Source organism: Grampus griseus (genome assembly GCF_964374135.1).
Source record: "Grampus griseus genome assembly, chromosome: 3".
Lineage (NCBI taxonomy): Eukaryota > Metazoa > Chordata > Mammalia > Artiodactyla > Delphinidae > Grampus > Grampus griseus.
Window position 1 is genome coordinate 155,989,624 of NC_139019.1, and position 23,830 is coordinate 156,013,453.

Below are 23,830 nucleotides of genomic sequence, written 5' to 3' on the forward strand. Positions count from 1 at the left end.
CTGTTGACAGACCTCAGGCCCAGCAGCAGTGGTAGACTCCATCTGATTCTGAACCAGATCCTGGTCTTAAAGACAGGACTTAAAGTCACGTAAATCTGGATCCCAATTCTGTTTGAGAGACAAGTGTTGCATCCATTGAATTGTATAATATCAGAAGGTTAACACTGTGAGTGGGGTGTGTGTGTGTGTGTATGTGTGTGTGTGTGGGGGTAGAGTTTGCTAAAATAATCCAGCCAGTCATTAACAGTATAAATATGAACATAAAAGTAATGATCTACAGGTATTAGAAATACTCCAAAAATACAACAAAAGATATTCCAAAATACAACAAAAGATATGAGACACACAAAAAAATAGAAAAGCATGGCCCATACGCTGGAAAATAAGCAGGTACCAGAAATTGCCTGTGAATAGATGTTAGATGAAACAGAAAAATACTTCAAAATAGCTGAAAAAGTACAATTGAGATGAAAAACTTGCTAGAGTGTCTCAATAGATTTGAACTAGTAGAAGAAAGAATTAGCAAACTTGAATGTAGATAATAAAAATTATGTAATCTGAAAAAGAGAGAGAAGAGAGAATGAAGAAAAATGCAAGGAGACTCACATAAATGTTGGCCATGGTTAAGTACACCAATGAATGCATAATGGGAGTATCAGAAGGATAGGAGAGAAGGGAGCAGAAAATTATTTTGAGGAAACAATAACTGAAAAATAACACAAATTTATTTAAAAAACACAATAACCTACACATTCAGGAAACTCAACAAACTCCAAGTAAAATAAATGCAAAGAGAGCCACAACTATATACATCACACTAAAAATACTGAAAGCCAAAACAAAAACATAATCTTGAAGACAGCAAGAGAATAACCCCTTGTCACTTATAAGGGAAACCTAATAAGAATAACAGTTAACTTCTTATCAGAAACAATGGAGTCTAGAAAGCAGTGGGATATTCAAAAAGCTAAAGGAAAAAAAAAAACAACCTGTCAACCAAGAATCATATATTCAGCAAAGCTGTCTTTTAAAAAATGATGACAAAATAAAGACATCCCCAGATAAACAAAAACAAAAATTTGTTTCTACCAGACCCACCTAGCAAGAAACTTAAAACTTAAAACAAAACTTAAAAGGAAATTCTTCAGATTGTAGTTCAAATTCAAATGAAAAAAACAAAGCACTGGAAAAGGTAATTATGTAATTCTAATAGATAATATATATACATATTTCTTATTTGTCTCAACTGATTTTAAAAAGTAGTTGAATAAAACAGTAATCATGTAATGTATTGTCAAGCCTAACATTTAGAAAGGTATTATATTTGTCAATTATAGTACAAAAAAGGTGGGTGGAAACAAAGCTGTATTGGGATAAGAAGATAATTCCAGATGGTAATCCACAGGAACAAATGATGAGAACCAGAAATGATAAATAATGAGGTTAATATAACAAAAGCTACAAACATTTACTTGTACTCCTTTCTTTTCTCAGCTTCTTAAAAGTCAAAACATTACATAAGATAATCATTATAACAATGTACTGTTGGGTTTGTTATATTTATAGATGTAATATGTATAACAATAATACTGCAAAAGGGGGGGAAGAGAATATAATTATATAGAAGTAATGTTTCTATACATCACTGGAATTAAGTTAAAATAAATTTGAAGCTTATTTTGATAAGTTAAGATGTGTAAGGTAAGCCCTAGAGGAAGCATGAAGGAAACAACTTTAAAAATTATAATGAAAAAATCATAGAAATTAAAATGCTATTATGGAAAATATCCACTTTAATGTAAAAGACAGCAGTGTAAGAGGAATAGAGGAACAAAAAATACCTGAGACATAGAAATCCAAAAGTAAAATGTAGTTTGTAAATAAAATATTTTACATATGAGTAGATTACACAAAACATAATAAAAAGGCAGAGATCATCAGTCTAGATAAAAAAACAAGATCTATCTATATACTACCCATAGGAGACAAATGTTAGATTCAAAGATACAAAAAGATTAAAAGTAAAAGGATGAAAAATATATTTCATGCAAAGAATAAAGATAATTGCTGGAGTGGCTATACTAAAACCAGACAAGGTAAACTTCAAAACAATAAAGTTAGTAGAGATGAAGAGGACATTTATAGTGATAAAAGAGCCAATCCACTGAGAAGATAAAATAATTCAAGGTGCGTGAATCATTTTTAACCCCTCAGCTGTGTGAGTGTTCTATTGTACTATATCCTTGTCTGCACTTGGTATTATCAGTTTTTAACATTTAAGGCATTCTGGTGTGTGTGTGGTGGTGTCTCATTGTGGTTTTAATTTGCATTTCTCAAAACTTGCCTCCTTAGCAAAGTAGGCACTGTATCAGTCTCATAATTTTCATTTCTCCAATAACTATTTTTGAATAGCTTTTCATGTACTTAATTGACATTTATGTATCTTCTTTGGTAAAGGGTTCAAATAGTTTTTTAGGGGTTATTTGCCTTCTTATTTAACTGTGAATGTTCTTTATATATTCTGTGTTAAAGCCCTTAATCAGAGAAAAAGAAAATATAATAATTCAAAACATATATGAACCTAATAACAGAGCACGAGGCTCAGAGACCTCAGGGACAACATTAAGCACACCAACATCCGAATTATAGGCATCCAGAGGGAGAAGAAAAAAGAAATGGTCTCAGAAAATATGTGAAGAGATTACAGTTGAAAATTTCCCCAACATGGGAAAGGAAAGTGTCAACCAAGTCCAAGAAGTGCAGAGTCCCATACAGGATAAACCCAAGGAGAAACATGCCAAGACATAAATTAATCAAACTAACAAAAATTAAAATCAAAGAAAAACATATTAAAAGCAGCAAGGGAAAAGCAACAAATAACATGAAAAGGAATCCACATAAAATTAACAGCTGATCTTTCAGCAGAAACTCTACATGCCAGAAGGGAGTGGCAAGATATATTTAAATGATGAAGGGGAAAACCTACAACCAAGACTACTCTACCCAGCAGGATCTCATTCAGATTCAATGCAGAAATCAAAAGGTTTGCAGACAAGCAAAAGTTAAGAGAATTCAGTAACACCAAACCAGCTTTACAATGAAGGTTAAAGGAATTTCTCTAGGCAGGAAACATAAGAGAAGGAAAAGACTTACAAAAACAAACTCAAAACAATTAAGAAAATGGTAATAGGAGCATATATATCAATAACTACCTGAAATGTAAATGGATTGAATGCCCCAACCAAAAGACACAGACTGGCTGAATGGATACAAAAACAAGACCCATATATATGCTGTCTACAAGAGACTCACTTCAGACCTAGGGACACATACCAACTGAAAGTGAGGGGATGGAAAAAGATATTCCATGAAAATGGAGATCAAAAGAAAGCTGGAGTAGTTATATCTTCTTCTTCAATCCAAGAAGAAGATATAACAATTGTAAATATCTATGCACCCAACACAGGAGCACTTCAATACATAAGGCAAATGCTAACAGCCATGAAAGGGAAAATCAACAGTAACACAATAATAGTAGGTGACGTTAACATCCCACTTACACCAATGGAAAGATCATCCAAACAAAAAATAAATAAGGAAACACAAGCTTTAAATGACACATTAGGCCAGATGGACTTAATTGATATTTATAAGACAGTCCATCCAAAAACAACTGAATACACTTTCTTCTCAAGTGCACACGGAACATTTTCCAGGACAATCAAATCTTCTGTCACAAATCAAACCTTGGTAAATTTAAGACAATTAAAATCGTATCAAGCATCTTTCCTGACAACAACTCTATGAGACTAGATATTGATTACAGGAAAAAAACTATAAAAAATACAAACACACGGAGGCTAAACAATATGCTACTAAACAACCAAGAAACCATAGAAGAAATCAAAGAGGAAATCAAAACATACCTAGAAACAAATGACAATGAAAACACGACGACCCAAAACCTATGGGATGCAGCAAAAGCAGTTTTAAGAGGGAAGTTTATAGCAATACAATCCTGCCTCAAGACACAAGAAAAATTTCAAATAAACAACCTAACCTTACATCTAAAGCAATTACAGAAAGAAGAACAAAAAACCCCCCAAAGTTAGCAGAAGGAAAGAAATCATAAAGATCAGATCAGAAATAAATGAAAAAGAAATGAAGGAAACAATTGTAAAGATCAAAAAAACTAAAAGCTGATTCTTTGAGAAGATAAACAAAATTGATAAACTATTAGCCAGATTCATCAAGAAAAAAAGGGAGAAGACTCAAATCAATAGAATTAGAAATGAAAAAGAAGTAACAACTGACACTGCAGAAATACAAAGGATCATGAGAGATTACTACAAGCAACTATATGCCAATAAAACATACAACCTCGAAGAAATGGACAAATTCTTAGAAAAGCACAATCTTCTGAGACTGGACCAGGAAGAAATAGAAAATATAAACAGACTAATCACAAGCACTGAAATTGAAACTGTGATTAAAAATCTTCCAGCAAAAAAAAGCCTAGAACCAGATGGCTTCATGGGCGAAATTCTATCAAACATTTAGAGAAGAGCTAACACCTATCTTTCTCAAACTCTTCCAAAATATAGCAGAGGGAGGAACACTCCCAAACTCATTCTACAAGGCCACCATCACCCTGATATCAAAAGGAGAAAAAGATGTCACAGAAAAAGAAAACTACAGGCCAATATCACTGATGAACATAGATGCAAATATCCTCAACAAAACACTAGCAAACAGAATCCAACAGCACATTAAAAGGATCATACACCATGATCAAGTGGGGTTAATCCAAGAAATGCAAGGATTCTTCAATATGTGCAAATCAATCAATGTGATAAACCATATTAACAAATTGAAGGAGAAAAACCATATGATCATCTCAATAGATGCAAAAAAAGCTTTCGACAAAATTCAACACCCATTTATGATAAAAACCCTGCAGAAAGTAGGCACAGAGGGAACTTTCCTCAACATAATAAAGGCCATATATGACAAACCCACAGCCAACATCATTCTCAATGGTGAAAAACTGAAACGATTTCCTCTAAGATCATGAACAAGACAAGGTTGTCCACTCTCACCAGTATTATTCAACATAATTTTGTAAGTTTTAGCCACAGTAATCAGAGAAGGAAAAGAAATAAAGGGAATCCAAACTGGAAAAGAAGAAGTAAACCTTTCACTGTTTGCAGATAACATGATACTATACACTGAACAGCCTAAAGATGCCACCTGGAAACTGCTAGAGCTAATCAATGAATTTGGTAAAGTAGCAGGATACAAAATTAATGTACAGAAATCTCTTGCATTCCTATACACTAACAACAAAAATCAGAAAGAGAAATTAAGGAAACACTCTCATTTACCACTGCAATAAAAAGAATAAAATACCTAGGAATAAACCAACTTAAGGAGGCAAAAGAACTGTATGCAGAAAACTATAAGGCACTGATGAAAGAAATCAAAGACGATATAAACAGATGGAAAGATATACCATGTTCTTGCATTGGAATAATCAACATTGTGAAAATGACTATGCTACCCAAAGCAAGCTACAGATTCAGTGCAATCCCTATCAAATTACCAATGGCATTTTTCACAGAACTAAAGAACTAGAACAAAGAATTTTACAATTTGTATGGAAACACAAAAGACCCTGAATAGCCAAAGCAATCTTGAGAAAGTAAAACGGAGCTTGAGGAATCATGCTCCCTGACTTCAGACTATACTACAAAGCTACAGTAATCAAGACAGTATGGTGCTGGCACAAAAACAGAAATATACATCAATGGAACAGGATAGAAAACCCAGAGATAAACCCACGCACATATGGTCACCTTATCTTTGACAAAGGAAGCAAGAATACACAATGGAGAAAAGACAGCCTCTTCAATAAGTGGTGCTGGGAAAACTGGATAGCTACATGTAAAAGAATGAAATTAGAACAGTTCCTAACACCATACACAAAAATAAACTTAAAATGGATTAAAGACCTAAATGTAAGGCTAGACATTACAAAATTCTTAGAGGAAAACATAGGCACAACACTATATGACATAAATCACAGCAAGATCTTTTTTGACCCACCTCCTAGAGTGATGGAAGTAAAATCAAAAATAAACAAATGGAACCTTATGAAACTTAAAAGCTTTTGCACAGCAAAGGAAACCATAAAGGAGACGAAAAGGCAACCCTCAGAAATGGGAGCAAATATTGCAAACCAAGAAACTGACAAAGGATTAATCTCCAAAATATACAAGGAGCTCATGCAGCTCAATATAAAAAACACAAACAACCCAGTCCAAAAATCGGCAGAAGACCTAAAGAGACATTTCTCCAAAGAAGACATACAGATTCCCAACAAACACAGGAAAAGATGCTCAACATCACTAATCATTAGAGAAATGCATATCAAAGCCACAATGAGTTATCACCTCACACAAGAGTAGCCATCATCAAAATACCTACAAACAATAAATGCTGGAGAAGGTGTGGAGAAATGGGAACCCTCCTGCACTGTTGGTGGGAATATAAATTGATATAGCCAATATGGAGAACAGTATGGAGGTTCCTTAAAAAACTAAAAATAGAACTACCATAATACTATGGTAGTTCTGATGGTGCATTCTCTATGGTATAAAAATAGAACTACCATGAGCGGCCATGGCTCACAGGCCCAGCTGCTCTGCGGCATGTGGGATTTTCCCGGACCGGGGCACGAACCCATGTCCCCTGCATCGGCAGCTGGACTCTCAACCACTGTGTCACCAGGGAAGCCCTGTTTCAAACATTTTTGAAATTGCTCATCAAAGTATTTTTATGATGGCTGCTATAAAAATCTTTGTTATATTATTTTAACATCTCTGTCACCTAATTCTTGATGTTTACTAATTGTCTTTTTCATTCAAGTGATCTTCCTGGTTCTTGGTATGATGAAAGTCTTTTGTTGAATCCTGGAAAACTTGGGTATTATGTTATGAAACTCCAGATCTTATTTGAATCTTTTGCTTCAGCTGACTTGCTTTGATACTGCTACAGCAAATATGGCATTATGAAATTCCACCTCATAATGGCCATGTGGGGTAGAAGCTCAGCTTTCCTATTTGGCCTCCCTAGACACCCAAGGAGTTAAGGGATTCCTTTTTATTCCTTGATGAGGGTGGGATTTCTAGTTCCTCACTAAGCCTTCACTGATATCACTCTGGCTGAGACAGATAAGAGTGCCTTGTTTGCTCCCTAGTTGGCCTCCTATGGCACTATGGGGTGGGGGTGTGGCCTCATCACTGTTGGGCAGTGGTAAAAATTCTGTCCCTACACTAGGCCCCCTCTGATACCACCCCAGCAGGGAGAGGATGTGATGCTCTTAGTACTGAGTGGAAGGGAGGGTGGTGTCCCAGTTCCCCATGTAGTGTCCACTATTATTGCTGGGAAGAGAGGTTATTACCACCGGGCATGAATGAATGTCCTAGCTCTTGGCACTACACACACCAGCAAAGTTTTATGGCCCCTCTTTACAGCCTTATAAGGGTGGAAGTCTAGGCTCTCCATTCAGCCTTTGCTGGTGTGTGTAGTGATGGGACCAGTTTTTTCCGTGTTGTTTGGCTGGAGTAGAGTGTTATTACCTAAGAGTTTTCTGTCTTGCTAGGGCACCCTGTTCCTGGTCCTTTGGCTAATGAAAGTAGGCTTTGTTGGGGTTTTGTAAATTTTTTTGTGTCTATGTCTCTTGCTGTTTCTGGGTTCCTGCTTCTTCAGCTCTACACTTGGGATATATGAGGCAAAAAGAACTACCGTTATCACCGGTCCTGAGGTTCCTAGCTGGCCTATATGCTTCTCTCCATTCTTCAGAATCTTCTTATGATTGTTTTAAATATAATATACAGGGGTTTAAAATGTACTTAGTGGGCAAATAGCAAAAAGTATATATCTGCCTACTCCATCTTCCTAGAACAATTTGATTTTTAGATTGAAAATTTTAGTTTGTAATCTATAACTTGATTATTTTATCCAACAATATATGCTAATATTGTTACTAATGATGTTTCTACCCCCAAAATACATAAGATGAACATTTAAAAATTTGTGTTAATCTATACCATTAGGAACCATGGAAAAACACAGTGGAATTTCTAGGGTTGAAAAGGCCAGGGACTATGTAACTTGAACCAGAATGGGGGCAGGAAAACACACGTCTCTTGACTTTTTGTCCAATGCTCTCATTAAAAGTTCTCTCTCTCAAAGAAAACAACAAAAAAAACCTTAAAAATAGTTCTTGAAAGTTGTATTCCTTAAACAACTGTTTTTATAACCTGAAGCATACTGACTTACAATACTAACTGAAATTATATGTTCTCATTTTGAAAGCATAACTGCACCTTAATTAAAAAGAAAATAACACTGTCAGCTTGAAGAATTTTAGCATCTGTTGTATGTCAGTTTGTGCAGGACAATTGTCAAGCACTAAGAGCAGAGCTAACCTCTGGTTTTGTTTTTGTTTTTTTATCTTCTCACTAAACATTTCTCACAGACTGTCCCAAACTACTATTCTCAAGAATCCATCCTTCAGCCAGTTTCTCAAGCCAGAAACTTTGAACCTTCTGTCCCATCAGTCTTCCTAAAACAGGTTTCAAATTGGCCATTTGCTCCTCAGAAATATACTGATTTAATATCTGAGGATCATATCCAAATTCCTGTACTCTCAGATAGCATTTAAAGTTTCTAATAACCTAACTCTAGTTTTCATTTCCAATATTATTTTTTCTTTTATCCTACCAGGAATCCTCCACATCAGCAAGGCTTGTTTACCTGCTGGTCTCTACAGATGCTACATACACTCTCCTTCTGAGCCTTTTGCTCCTGTGGTACTCTTGTCCTTGCCATCCCCTTCCTCTCTCTAGGTATTATGATTCCATTCATCCTTCAGATTTGGATGATAAAAAAATTTGCTCTGAGTTCTTAAACACATATTGGTCACTTCATCAAGCTTCTACTTATTAAGGAAGAAACCTGATCTTATAAACACATACAACGTAGATGATGATGTATCATGACCAGGTAGAATTTATTTCAGGAACACATCGGTTAGCATAAAAATTCAGTCCATATAATCACCTATTAAAAGTGTGAAGAGAGAAATTATGATTATTTCACTAAATGTAGAAAATAAATATGACAAAATACTACTCCCATTTATGATAAAAACTCACAGCACACTGGGAATACAGGGGTATGTTTCTATTTTGATAACAGATATCCACAGACAAATTAAAGGTAGCATCATTAAATGGTGAAAAATGAATGCCATCATTCATATTCAACATTGTACTGGCTTGTATATAGTACTATAATGTAAGAAGAAAATTTTAAATGTATTACAACTAGAAGAGAAAAATAAAATGGTCATTATTTATAGATGATCATTGTGTTTGCAGAAAATTCCAAAGAATCTACAAGCTATTAGAAAAAGTCAATTTAGCAAGGTTATTGGCTATACGGTCAATATATAAAAATCAATTTGTTTCTATGTACTAGTAACAAATAATTGGAAAATGAAGTTTAAAAAATACTACTTACAAGAGTACAGTGAGGACATCATGTCCTCTTATGCTTCCTTTCCATTGCACAAACCTTTCCCCTATGTGAATGTCTTTCCATCTATCTCCACACACTTGTTGAACTCCTATAATCCTTTCCAGTCTCTGTTCAGACTTATCACTCTTTTAAAGCATTCTTTCTTATCCTAAGTACTTTTTAAACTTTAATTTACCAGCAAATTCTTTTCTTAAAAAAAAAAAAACACAAAAAGTAACACAGATATCAAACATATAGAATAAAAGTGGAGCTTTCTTACTGAAACATGAGTATAGAGTGAACTCAGAGCCATGACTTCCTAAAAAGTCTCCAGAACACAGATTGAAACTCATTAACATTTTTAAGCACCCAAAGATCCAAAAATTGCTACTATAGTCAACATCTTAAAAAAGTGAAATCCTTCTCCGGCTTTACAGAAAATAAGGTCGATAGAAATTCCTTCACCTTCAAATTAAACAGAAACTTATCTGCATTCCTATCTTTCTGTAGGCTACCTTTCTCTCCAGCCTAAGGTAAATTCTTCCACCTATGCTCTAATTCTTTCAGAATCTCTCAGAAAATATGTTCCACACAATGATCTCATTAGTTCATCTTCAACATGTGTATACATTGCCTCAATTATTAACACAGAAATGCTCCCTAAGTAATTTTGTCCCTTCTAAATGCAACCCTCTTTTCTTCCCTTCATTTAAACTTCTTGAAACATAGTGTAAAACAGCCCACTAGTTCTCATCTTCTAACCTAGAATAATGTGGCTTCTGTTCACCCTAATTAACAGAAATTGCTCTTGCCAAGGTCTCCAACATTCTAGCTACCAATTCCAATTTACTCTGTTATGTGATCTGTGGCACCTGACCCTACAGAGATTCAGTTCTCCTTTGGGCTCAGTAACATCACTCTTCTGGCTTTTCTCCTACCTCTAGGGCCATTACATTTCATCTTAGTTAAATTCCTTTTCCTCTACCAACTCCTTATTTACTGATATTTTTTGTGGGGTTTATCCATGATCCCTGCTTCTCATTCTAATCTGTACACTCTGCTGGCCAAGTTCACATAGTGTGGTTTTGACTACCAACTGTGTATTTTAATTACTCTGAATTCTAGTCTTCTGGCTCTAGTCTTCTAGGTTTGTCTGTTCAGCTGTCTTCAACCTCCTAAATTCAGTCTCTACACCTTACTGCCAGAATAATTTCCCTTATATAAAATCTTTCATTGGTTCTAGAAATTTCAGAATCAAATTCAAGTTCTTTAGGATGGCAGTAAGACCTTCAGTTCTGCCTTCTTCTCAAGCTTCAACCTGTCATTCTCACAACTTAACAGATGTTCTACAAACATGTCATGCTGTCACCCACCTTTACCTTTGCTTATGTGGCTCCCTCCCCTTGAAGCACTCATCTCACTCTCTGGAGAATTCCCATTATTCTTCCAAAATTGGGCTCAGGAATGACTGTCCCTGCTCCTTTGGGGCTCCCTTCGTTAGGTCCATTCCTTCTTTCCGCATCCTGCACAAATCTCTACAGTATTTGTGTTCTGTAACATAGTATCATTGTATCATCTATTTCTCTGTGAAAACTACTCTAACACATAGTAATTTACTTACTTTGTTACCTCTTCAACCCCCTCCTTTCGCCCCTCAATTCATGACTTCTTGAAGGCCTGTTCTTTTCTCCTGAACAATTTCCACTGCCTGGGATAATACCTGGCTCAGGGGTTAAAGAAACATTTACTGAGTAAACTGGCTTTTAAATGGTTTAGAATTCTTTCCCTTCTTTTATTTTCCTTTGGAGTCTGAGATTTTTAAAAATTAGAAAACCTCAAGTGGGGAAAACATGCTTTTATTTCATGAAGTTGATCCCTTTTTAAGACTTTGCTACAGGTGATAGGTTCTTAGGAATTCTTCTGCAGTGAACTAAAAAAATAGCTTTAACTTTAAAGTGATTACCTAATCAAAGTGTATTTTTCCTACTTAAATTAGCATGCTGTATAGAACATAGCAAGTACAGTTATAGAATAAATATGACTTCAGTACAACAAAGAAAAATAATTCTAAAAACAAAATTAGAAATTGCATAAAAATTTGGGAAACAGGTGTAGTTTGGAAGTAACTAGAAAAATAAAGGAGGAAGAGAACAGAGGGTTTTGTTTTTGTTTTGCCTCTTTTTTGATGAAAACCATGTACAAAGTTTGACAACAGTTTAAGAAAAGGCAAGTTCCAGACTGAGGTAGTTTGCAGTTTATTTTTATCTATTATTTGGTCCTTGGCTCTATAAATGCATATATTTTAAGATTTTGTTTGCTATTAAAATGTTAGTTGTAATAAATATGCTATTAGCTTATACAGTTGGTTTCTAATGAGAAATCCAGCACCCCTGCACCCAAATTTTTGTTTATATGTTGCATAAAGTGTATAATGCTGTATAAGAGAAAAACCTTACCTTTTATCTTACAAATGGCCAAAATCAATATTTGGTGATTTGTCTCAGGATATTTAAAAAAGTGACTGACAGGTATGAAAGTGTCCCACGTATTTATTACACAGTTAAGGTTTATCCTTAGACTTTAATAACTGTGAGGACTAAATTAAAATAGAAATTTTATCATATTCATTACATTTACTAAATCATTCTCTAGTATGTATACAGTTGTCCCTCAGTATCTATGGGGGACTGTTTCCAGGACCCCCCCCAACAGATACCAAAATCTGAGGATGATCAATTCGCTTATATAAAATGGTGTAGAATTTACATATAACCTATGCACATCCTCTCTAAATCATCTCTAAATTACTTGTAATACCTAATACAATGCAAATGCTATGAAAATAGTTGCCGGTGTGTGGTAAATTTAAATTTTTGGAACTTACTGGAATTTTTTTTCTGAATATTTAAAATTTGCAGTTATTTGAATCAGTGGATGTGGAGCCCAGAGATAAGCAAGGCCAACTGTATTCTAATAAGCTTTGGTTTAAGGATTTCACACATGCAAATCCACTTTGAAGGAGTTCTCTTCAATGTGAATTTTATAATGGTTAGTAAGGGACGACCTCTGGCTGAAGAGTTTCCCACATGCATTACATTCATAGGGTTTCTCTCCAGTATGAATTCTTTGATGCGCAATAAGTGATGAGCTCTGCCTAAAAGTTTTCCCACAGGTACTACATGCAAAGGGTTTTTCTCCTGTATGAATTCTTTGATGTTGAATAAGAGCTGCACTTTGGCCAAAGGATATCCCACATTCTAGACATTGATACGGTTTCTCTCCTGTATGAATTCTCTGGTGATTACTAAGGGATGAGTTACACCTGAATGTTTTCCCACACTCATTACATTTATAGGGTCTTTCTCCAGTATGCATTCTCTGATGTTGAATGAGAGCTGAACTTTGTCTGAAGGCTTTCCCACACACTTTACACTTACATGGTTTCTCTCCAGTATGAATTCGCTCATGAATAATGAGTGTCGAGTGGGAACTTAAGGCTTTACCACATTCATTACAATTATACAGTTTCTCTCCCGTATGAATTATTCGGTGTCTATTAAGTCGTGAAATAGAAGTGAAACCTTTTCCACATTCATTACATCTATAAGGCTTTTCTCCAGTGTGAATTCTTTCATGTTGAATAAGAGATGCACTCTGACTGAATGCTCTCCCACATTCACTACATTTAAAAGGTTTCTCTCCTGTGTGAATTCTCTGATGATAACGAAGAGATGAACTAGACTTAAAGGTATTGCCACATTCATTACATAAATAGGACTTCTTTCTGAGATGAATTCTCTGACATCCAGAAGGGGATGTGCTACAACTGGATGCCTTCCTTCCTGGGTTATATTTGTGGGGATTTTCTCGAGCGTGGATTTTTTGATGTATAAAAAGGGTAGACCTTTTGCTGAAGGATTTACCACATTCTTTACATCTATAGGATTTTTCCACAGTATGGGTTCTTAGGTGTTTACAAAGGGATGCACTATGGCTGAAGGCTTTTCCACATTCTTTACATATATAGGGTTTCTCTCCAGTATGAGTTCTTTGATGTTGAATAAGAGCTGAACTTTGGCTGAAGGCTTTCAAACATTCTTTACATTTAAATAATTTCTCTCCAGTATGGTTTTTCTGATGTTTACGAAGGGATGAATTGTGAATGAAGGCTTTTTCACAAATGTTACATTTATAGCGTTTTTCTGCTGTCTTGATTTTTGGTTGGTTAAGTAAATTTGAATCCTGCCTGAAGCTATTTCTTTGTATTTCATATTTTGAGGGTGTTTTTTCTCTAGCAGTCTTTTGTTGCTTAACAAACACTGATTTCAGGCTGAAATTCTGGCCAAAGTCATTATTTTTATGGCTTCTTTCTACAGTGAGGATCTTTGTATGGGTGACTGAAATTATTTGTAAACTTTCATTTTTGTCCTTCTGTTTCTTTATTCTGTCTTCATATAAGCAGGATTTTTCTGATATGAAGTTCCAGGGTTCATTTTTTTTGAGTCTTTTCCTTACTGGCCCCCAAAATGATGAGTCTTGAGTTTGAGTTGACTTTGTGGTTTTAGGACTGCTCTTACATCCTGAAGAAAACAAAAAAAGAAAGAAATTGCCAATGATCCACATGATTAGCTGAGACTAAATGTGTAGAAGGACTAAATATTAATGATATCTAAATAAGGCATTGCTTTCTGGCTAAAAGAAACTAGCAAGAGGAAAAAATAGGAAAGTAACAGTGTTACCGTATAAAATAATAATGGATGAGAGCTGGAGTACTAGGGTGAATAAAACAAAGATGCTCATTTAAAGAAGGTGAGAGTATACACATTACCAGGAGAATGGAGAGAAGGCATCAGAGGAGGAGTATGAATTGGGAAATGCAGTCTAGTATCCAAAGCCTATGACAGACTCATACATTATCTCCATGACATCACTCTCATTTCTGTAATTATTTCTAATCTTGAATGTCTTCCCTACTTTTCCTACATGTCAAACTTCTCTGTAGCCTTCAGATTCAGTTCCAGTGTTAAGCTCCTCTTTGCACCCTTTCCTGACTCTGAGCTCCAAAAATCTATTCCCCTTATTATACCACTTAACCACAGTATATTATAATATGTACCTAAGGGAAAAAATTATGAGTATAGAGATAATGAGAAAGCCTTAAAAAAATTCAGCACCACTGATAATAAAAATATTCAAGAAAAACAGGAATTGAGGGATGCTTCCTCAACAAGATAAATACATATACTTCAGTCCTAAAGCCAGTATCTTATTTAATGAAGAAACTCGAGACATTTCCACTATGATCAAGAACAAGGCAAGGATGCCCATTACTTTCACTTCTGTTCAACATTGTACTAGATGTATCAACCAATACAAGTACACAAGCAAAATCAATTAGAGGCATAAGCATGAGTAAAGAGGAAATAAAACTATCTCTATTTGCTGATGATATAATACTATAGCTGAAATTAAACCTCAGAGAATCAATGATAAACCTTGATCAGTGACATACCAAGATATAAAATTAACACACTAAAATCAATAATCTTCATTTATACAAAGATTTAGGGAAATGAATTCACAAGAAATATGAAAAACTTATATGGGAAAAAATTTTAAAGTCTTTAAAAATTTTTTTTAAGATTTTTTTTTATTGTTGTTGTGGACCATTTTTAAAGTCTTTATTGAGTTTGTTACAATATTGCTTCTGTTTCATGTTTTGGTCTTTTGGCCCCGAGGTATGTGGGATCTTAGCTCCCTGACCAGGGATCAAACATGCACCCCCTGCATTGGAAGGTGAAGTCTTAACCACTGGACTGCCAGGGAAGTCCCTAGAACAGTCTTGAATAACATTAAAGTCACCTGAAAAACCTCTCCTATTCTTGGATAAAACACTTCAATGTTATAAAAATATAAGGATTAAGAAATATATATATAAAGATATTTTAAATCCTGCTGTAATTAACAACATAACTTTACAACTTAAGGAACTAGAAAAAAAACCAAACTAAACCCAAAGCTAGCAAAAGGAAGAAATAATAAAGACAAGAACTTAGATACATAAAACAGAAAATAGAAAAACAGTAGAGAAAAAAATCAACAAATGCAAAATCAGTTATTTGAAAAGATCTACAAAATTGACAAACCTTTAGTGAGACTGACTAAAAATAAAAGAGAAGACACAAAGTACTAAAATCAGAAATGCAAGTTGGCAATATTACCACGGAGTCAAAAGAAATAAAAAGGATTATAAGGAAAAACCATGGATAACTGTATGACAAAAAATTGTATAGCCTAGATGATATGGACAAATTCCTAGAAACACAAAACTTACCCAAACTGAATTATGAAGTAGAAAATCTGAACAGACATATAACTAGTAAAACAATTGAACCAGTAATCAAAGCCTCCCAATAGTAAAAATGCTCTGTACCAGATAGTTTTATTGTCTATCAAATATTAAAGATGAACTAACACCACTCCTTCTGAAACTCTTCCAAAAAACTAAAGAGGAGGCAATATTTCCTAACTTATTCTATGGGGCCAGCATTGCCCTGATAATAAAGCCAGACAAAAACCCTGTAAGAATAGAAAACTAAAGACCAATATTCCTTGTGAATATTGATTTTAAAATCCTCAATAAAGTACTAGGCAAAGAGAATTCAGAATATTAGAATGATTATACATCGTGAGATTTATCCTTGGAACGCAAGAATGGTTCAACATATGAAAACCAATTAAAGCAACACATCACATTAACAGAAAGAAGACACAAAATCACATGATCATCTCAAGTGATGTAGAAAAAAGCATCTGACAAAATTCAAAATTCAACACCTTTTCATGATTAAAAAAACCCCAAAACACTTAATAAACTGGGACTGGAAGGAAAATATCCCAACACAATAAAGACCATCCTTAAAGAACCCATAGTTAACATCATACTCAATGGTTAAAGACTATAATCTTTTCCTCTGAGATCAGGAACAAGATAAGGATGCCCACTTTTATCACTTCAACCCAACACAGTATTGGAATTTCTAGCCAGAGCAATCAGGCAAGAAAAATAAATAAAAGATATCTAAATTGGAAAGGAAAAAGTAAAATGATCTCAGTCACAGATGACATGATCTTTCTTAAAAATTTATTTTTTTGAAGTATAGTTGATTTACAATGTTGGGTTAATTTCTGTTGTACAGCAAAGTGATTTGAGTTACACATACATACATTCTTTTCATATTCTTTTCCATTATTTATGGTTTATCACAGGATATTGAATATAGTTCCCTGTGCTATATGGTAGGATCTTGTTTATCCATTATATATACGATAGTCTGCAACAGATGACAACAGATGATCTTATATGTAGAAAATGTAAAGGTTCCACAAAAAAATTGTTAGAATACACAAATTCAGCAAAGTAACAGGATAAAAAATCAACACAAAAACAGTTGTGTTTTTATCCTCTAACAATGAACAAGCCAAAACAGAAATACAGAAAAGGATTTCATTTACAATAGCATCAAAAAGAATAAACTACTTAGGAATTAACTCAAAGGAGGTAAAAGATTTGTACACTGAAAACTACAAACACTGCAGAAAGTAAAGAAGACATAGGTAAATGGAAAAACATCAGGTATTTACAGACTGTAAGATTTAATACTCATAAGATGGCAATACTACCTAAAGTGATCTAGAGATTAAATGCAAGCCCTTCAAAATTCCAATGTCGTTTTTTTTGCAGAAATAGTAAAACTCATCTTAAAATTTATATGGAATCTCAAGGGACCCTGAAAAGCCAAAATAATCTTGAAAAAGAAGAACAAATTTGGAGTACTCATACTTCCTGATTTCAAAACTTATACAAAGTTACAATAATCGAAGCATTGTGGTACTGGCATAAAGATGAACATATAGATCAATAGAATAGAATAGGAAGTCTAGAAATAAACCTTCACATATATGGGCAAATGAATTTTGCCCATAAAAAGGTGCCAAGGCTATTCAATGGGGAAAAGACAGTCTTTTCAACAAATAGTGCTGGGAAAGCTGGATATCCACTTGCAAAAAAAATGAAGCTGGACCCTTTACCTAACACCATACACAAAAATTAACTCAAAATGAATACATGACTTAAATGTAAGATCTAAAACTATAAAATTCTTAGACAAAAACATAGGGTAAAAGCTTCATGACCTAGGATTTAGCAATGATTTCTGGGATAGGATACCAAAAGCACAGGAAACAAAAGAAAAAAATAGACAAATAATTGGATTTCATCAAAATTAAAAGCTTCTGGGGGAATTCCCTGGCAGTCCAGTGGTTAGGACTCAGCACTCTCACTGCCAGGGCCAGGGTTTTATCCCTGGTCAGGGAACTAAGATCCTGCAAGCCAAGCAGTGTGGCCAAAAAAAAATGAAAAATTAAAAATAAATAAAAGCTTTGGTACATCAAAGAACACTATCAGCAGAATAAAAAGGCAACCTACAGAACAGGAAAAAATATTTTCTAATTATGTATCTGATAAAGGGTTAATATCCAGAATATATAAAGAATACCTACAACTCAACAATAAGAAAACAAACAATCCAATTCAAAAATAAGCAAAGAACTTGAATAGACATATCTCTATAGAAGACATACCAATGGCCAATAAGCACATGAAAAGATGTTCAACATGTCAGGAAATAAAAATTCAAACCACAATATTCCACTTCACGTCTGTTAATATGGCTAATATATATGTGTGTGTGTATATTTTATATACATGTGTGTATGTGTGAGTGTATACACACAGAAAATAACAAATGTTGGCAAGGATGTGGAGAAACTGGAACCCTTGTGCACTGCTGTTGGGAATGTAAAATAATATAGCCACAGTGGACAACAGTATGGCAGTTCTTCAAAAAGTTAAGCAGAGAATTACCATGGGATTCAGTAATTCCATTCCTACAGATATACCCAAAAGAATTGAAAGCAAAGACTCAAAGAGATATTTGTATACCCATGCTCATAATAGCATTATTCACGGTAGCCAAAAGGTGGAAACAACCCAAATGTCCATTGACAGATGAATGGATAAACAAGAAGTAGTATATACATATAATGGATTATTATTCAGCTTTACAGAGAAATGAAATTGTGATAGATGCTACAACATGGATGAACCTTGAAGACATCATGCAGCATGATATAAGCCAGACACAAAATGACAAGTGTTATATGATTCCAATTCTGAGGATTCTAGAACAGTCAAATACAGAGACAGAAAGTAGAATAGTGATTACCAGAGGCTGGGGAGAAAAGCAGATGGAGAATTATTATTTAATGGGTAGAGAGTTTCAGTAAGGGATTATAAAAAACTTCTCCAGATGGATAATGATAATGGTTACAACACTGTGAATGTACTTAATGGCATCAAAGTGTATACTTACAAATAGTTAAAATGGTAAATTTTACATTATTTTTATTTTACCACAATAAAAAAAATAATTAGGGGACAATAAAATGTTTTGTTGAGAATTTGGGTAAACTGGAACCTACATACATAGCTGGTGGGGATGTAAAATAGTAAATACAACTGCTCTGGGAAATAGTTTGGTAGTTACTTAAAAAGTTAAACATAGCCTAAACATATGACTCAGTAATTTCATCCTAAGTATACACCCATGAGAAATGAAACATATGTCAAAATAAAAACTTTTACACAAATGGTCATAGCAGCATTATTTGTAATAATCAAAAATGGAAACTCAAATGTCCATCAACAGATGAATGGATAAACAAAAGGTGATATATCCATACAATGGAATATTAGTCATCCATAAAGAGGAATGAGGTACTGATACATATTACAACATGAATGAATCTTGAAAATATGCTAAGTAAAAGAAGCCAGATAGAAAGAGCTACATATTATATGATTCCACTTACATGAAATGTCCAGAATAGTCAAATCCACAAAGACAGAAAGTAGATTAGGAGTTCCCAGGGGTTAGGAGGATGCAGGAATGTGGAGTGATTGCTAATTGGTACAGGATTTCTTTCTGGGGTAATGAAAATGTTCTAAAATTAGTGGCAATAGTTGAAGATCTTTGTGAACATACTTAAAACCATTAAATTGTACACTTTAAAAGCATGAATTTTATAGTATGTGAATTATACCTCAACACAGTTGTTTAAAAGAGAGAGAGAGAAAAAGCAACAATTCCCAGCATCATAGCCCTGTATGCTCCTGATCCTCACTTCCCCAGGTAAAAGGCTCTGTGATGAGCAATGGTAGACTGAAAAAAAATGCCAGAGAAAGGAAGAACTCTAGCAAAGAGCCTGAAGAAGAGCTGAAGTGACCACCAGAAAGATTAATCCCACTTTGAATTGAAAAATATGAAAAAAATAACCAAGAAGATCGGAACAGGAGCACAGGAAACATAAAGTACAGCTTAATTTAAATTCCCAGCTCACAACACTAGAAAAACTAAGTAAATGGAAAGAAAGCCATGGAAGAAAAAAGTAAGGATAAAAACAGGAATTAATAATGAAGAGAACAGATATCTCTATTCAAATCTATGAAAACCTATACGAAACAGATAATTCTCTAGAGAAATGCAGGTTACCAAAACTGACCCCATTACAATTAGAAAGCTGGGACAGACCAATTATCATTGAAAAAATTAAGTTATTAAAGAGCAATCCTATAAAAAAGCACTGGAGAATTCTACCAAATCTTGAAGGACCAGATAGTCCCAAGGCTCTATAAATTATGCCAGTGCATTTAAAAGAAAGGAAAAGTTCCTAGTTCCTTTTATGAAGGAAATATAATATGAAAACAAACCAGATAATAATACAAAGAAAGAAAACTACATAACAGTATCAGTTATCAATATCAGTGCAAACATTCTAAGAAAATTATCTTTAGCAAACAGATTCCAACACTGCATTATTCCAGGAATGCAAGCAAAGTTGCTTCAATATTAGTATATCCATTAATATCATATAGTTTTCTCTTCTACCTTGTGGGTTATGACCAGAAATCATCTCCTACTCACTATAAATTCCTCAATATGACACTCAAATTACAATTTTTGTTTTACTAATCTTCTTTAAACACAGTTTTTTAATCTTTTTGAACAATGTCAAATACTCTTAGTTGATATACACACATTTTTTAAACTCATATTAGAAATTGTATTATAGAATAGTTGGGTTGTGGGGAGGTTTCAGGACCAATCCAAGCAGGGAAACAGGTAGGCATTATTGAGGTAGTGTATGGAAGTGTCAAAATATAAGATGAAGCCAAAAGTTGTGAGCTAGGAAAAGCCAGTATGTGCCTCAAGCAAGAGGCAATAATGAATTGCATGCAATACTGAAAAGTCAAGAGTCAGTAATATGGACAGCCAAGGACAGAAGGAGGTAAAGGAGGGCTAACATGGTAATAGTAAAAAACTGAATTCAACTAAAATTTTATTAAGGCCATAATTCAATGATTTCAGCTAGAATATTTATATGGTTCACTGAACTATAAAAGATAGCACAGGGTTTCCCTGGTGGTGCAGTGGTTGAGAGTCCGCCTGCCGATGCAGCGGACACGGGTTCGTGCCCCGGTCCAGGAAGATCCCGCATGCTGCGGAGTGGCTGGGCCCGTAAGCCATGGCCGTTGAGCCTGCATGTCCGGAGCCTGTGCTCCACAACGGGAGAGGCCACAACAGTGAGAGGCCCGTGTACCGCAAAAAAAAAAAAAAAAAAAGATAGCACAGTTATAGTTTACAAAAAGTCAAATTTCAATAGGTAAGTTTTAAAGTAATGTTGGAACTAAAATGGAAAATAAAATATCCTGTAAATAAATCTCTGGCTCTGTTTTCTAAAGGAGCTCTAAACAATATCATCCCACCAGTACATGTGTGTTACAGTCTTCAAGATTTTGATCTCTAACACTAAAATGAGTGAGGACTCCTTAGAAGGATGGCTATTTCCTTTATGGCCTATGAGAGGTACAAAATATGTCTGAGATTTCTTTGTATGGGCTCTGGAAGGTGGTACACAGTGAGTGTGGGACATACTGATATTAGTAGAAAGCAAGGATGCTAACAAAATTTATAAGGTTAGTAAGATACGCATTAAATTCATTAGCATGTTTGCTTATCGTGGTGTGGGGTGAGATAGGGAATAGGGAAGAGAATGGAGTAGAAATATAAGAATGAAAAAATGGGCCGTGTAGACATGAGTGTAAAAAATGTGCTACTAAGCAGAGTATGGCTAACTCAATCCTCTGCCCTTGAGATTCAAAAACATATATACACAAACATATACGTGTGTGAGTGTGTGTGTCTAAGGGCTGTGTCAAGGGACATAGGACCTGCTTTAAAAGAGTTCCTGATGACTAAGTCGACAAGCTGTATCAAAAATACTACATCATAAAAAGCCATGAGTTCATAATGATAATAGAAAGAAAAAAATATAATTCTTAATTTAAAAAAAGAACTATAACTAGATTAATATTTTTGAGAAAATTATTATTCAGTTTTAAATATGTTATCAAGATTGACAGATGACTACCCACACATAAAGACTTGTATATTCATCATTAATAAAAAGTTTGAAGGAAAAAAAAAGCTTCAAAAATCTAAAAGGAATAGTGTCAAGGACGCTCACTTTATATGCCAAATTATAAAGGTGTAGACTATTACAAAGCATTAAAAAACCATATCAAGACGTTCCATTCAGATAAGAGGCCCTATCAGTCGGCTTGGATGAAAAAAGGTCATGATCTGCAAGACAGGATGACAATCTTGTAAGCCTAGCTACAAGGTGCTGTATCAGTTCTACTCATCCCAACTACACCATCAAGTGCTAACACCAGAGTCCTAAATTCATGCAAAGAAGAGCCTTGGACCATGCCCCTGAAGCAAAGAAGAGCCTTGGACCATGGACCTCCTAAGTGTTCTTTATGACCAGCTTAGGGTTTTCTTCCTTTTATTTTGGTTTTAGCAAGGCCTACAAATCTATCTCCTGAAATGCAGATCAAACATTGGTCTATCTTAGACCAAGCCTGAGCTACCTCATGAACAAGTCAGAAATTTATAGATACCAAAATGATCTTGCTTATCTCTCCTCTGCCAGGGGGCAGAAAGTCTAACAAATGACAAACAGTTGTCATCTGTGCATGGTTACCACCCTGACTAGTTTCTGTCATTAGGTCTAGATTCTCTCTCCTTGGCTCTTAAGACTCTGAGATTCTATCTTCAACCTTCTTCTTTCCCTAGTTGATTTTATCCACTCTAAATCCCGCTGCATGAATGACTATCCCAACTTTCCTCAAAATACTTTAAGTGGTATTTCTAACTGCCTACCAGCATTTCCATTTTAGTATTTTTCTTATACTTCAAATTCAGTCTGTCCAAATCTGAACCTGGCACATGCTTTTTCAAACCTTTTTACTATTTTCCCTCGTTCAGAATGACATCATAACCTTACAGTTGCTCTGCCATAAGTTCTTAATCCCATCTCAAAACTTTCTGCCCCCCCCATTCCAAGCCTAGTCACCAAATGCTCTTAATTAAATTCCATCACTGAAATGTCTCTAACAGCCATCCCTAAAGTATGCCTAGGTTGAGGGTCTCATTACCCTATAATGGTTACTGCTACTGACTCTCACTATGTTCCTTTGATCCCAGTTCCTATCCATCCAGTATTATTTTCCACTGTTTTTATCCTTAGAGAACTCATCTTGTGTATTAGTTTCCTATGGCTGCTGTAACAGAGTATCACAAACTTGGTGGCTTAAAACAACGCATTTTATTCTCTTACTGTCTAGAGGTCAAAAGTCTGAAATCAGTTTCACTGGGCTGAAACCAAGGTGTTAGTAGAGCTCAAGGAGAGAATCCACTCCCTTTCTTTTTCCAACCACTAGAGCTGCGTTCTTTGGCTCATGGTCTCTTCCTCCACCTTGAAAGCCAACAGCATAGCATCTTATTTCTCTTTGCTTCCATCATTATACTACCTCCGCTTTCTTGTCAAATTTCCTTCTGCCTCTCTCATAAAAAGTCAACTGTGATTACCCTTGGGCACCCCTAGATAATCCAGGATAACTTCACCATCTCAAAATCCCTAATTCAATCACATTAAGGTAACTTAAGGCGATATTAAGGTAACATCACAGGGACTTCCCTGGTGGCGCAGTCATTAAGAATCCACCTGCCAATGCAGGGGACACGGGTTCGAGCCCTGGTCCGGGAAGATCCCAAATGCC

At 34.9% G+C, this 23,830-nt stretch overlaps 1 protein-coding gene across 3 annotated transcripts in view; it reads right to left on the reverse strand.

Moving 5' to 3' along the window:
* Positions 1–9,234: 9,234 nt before the first annotated feature.
* ZNF354B (zinc finger protein 354B) overlaps positions 9,235–23,830 on the reverse strand; it is a 32,915-nt gene continuing 18,319 nt past the window's right edge. For all 3 annotated transcript variants that reach the window (XM_082651071.1, XM_082651070.1, XM_082651072.1), the window contains one exon: positions 9,235–14,165. In XM_082651071.1, coding sequence (XP_082507197.1) covers positions 12,580–14,165 — 1,586 coding nt within the window. In that variant the 3' untranslated portion in view covers positions 9,235–12,579. The remainder of the gene's footprint in view (positions 14,166–23,830) is intronic.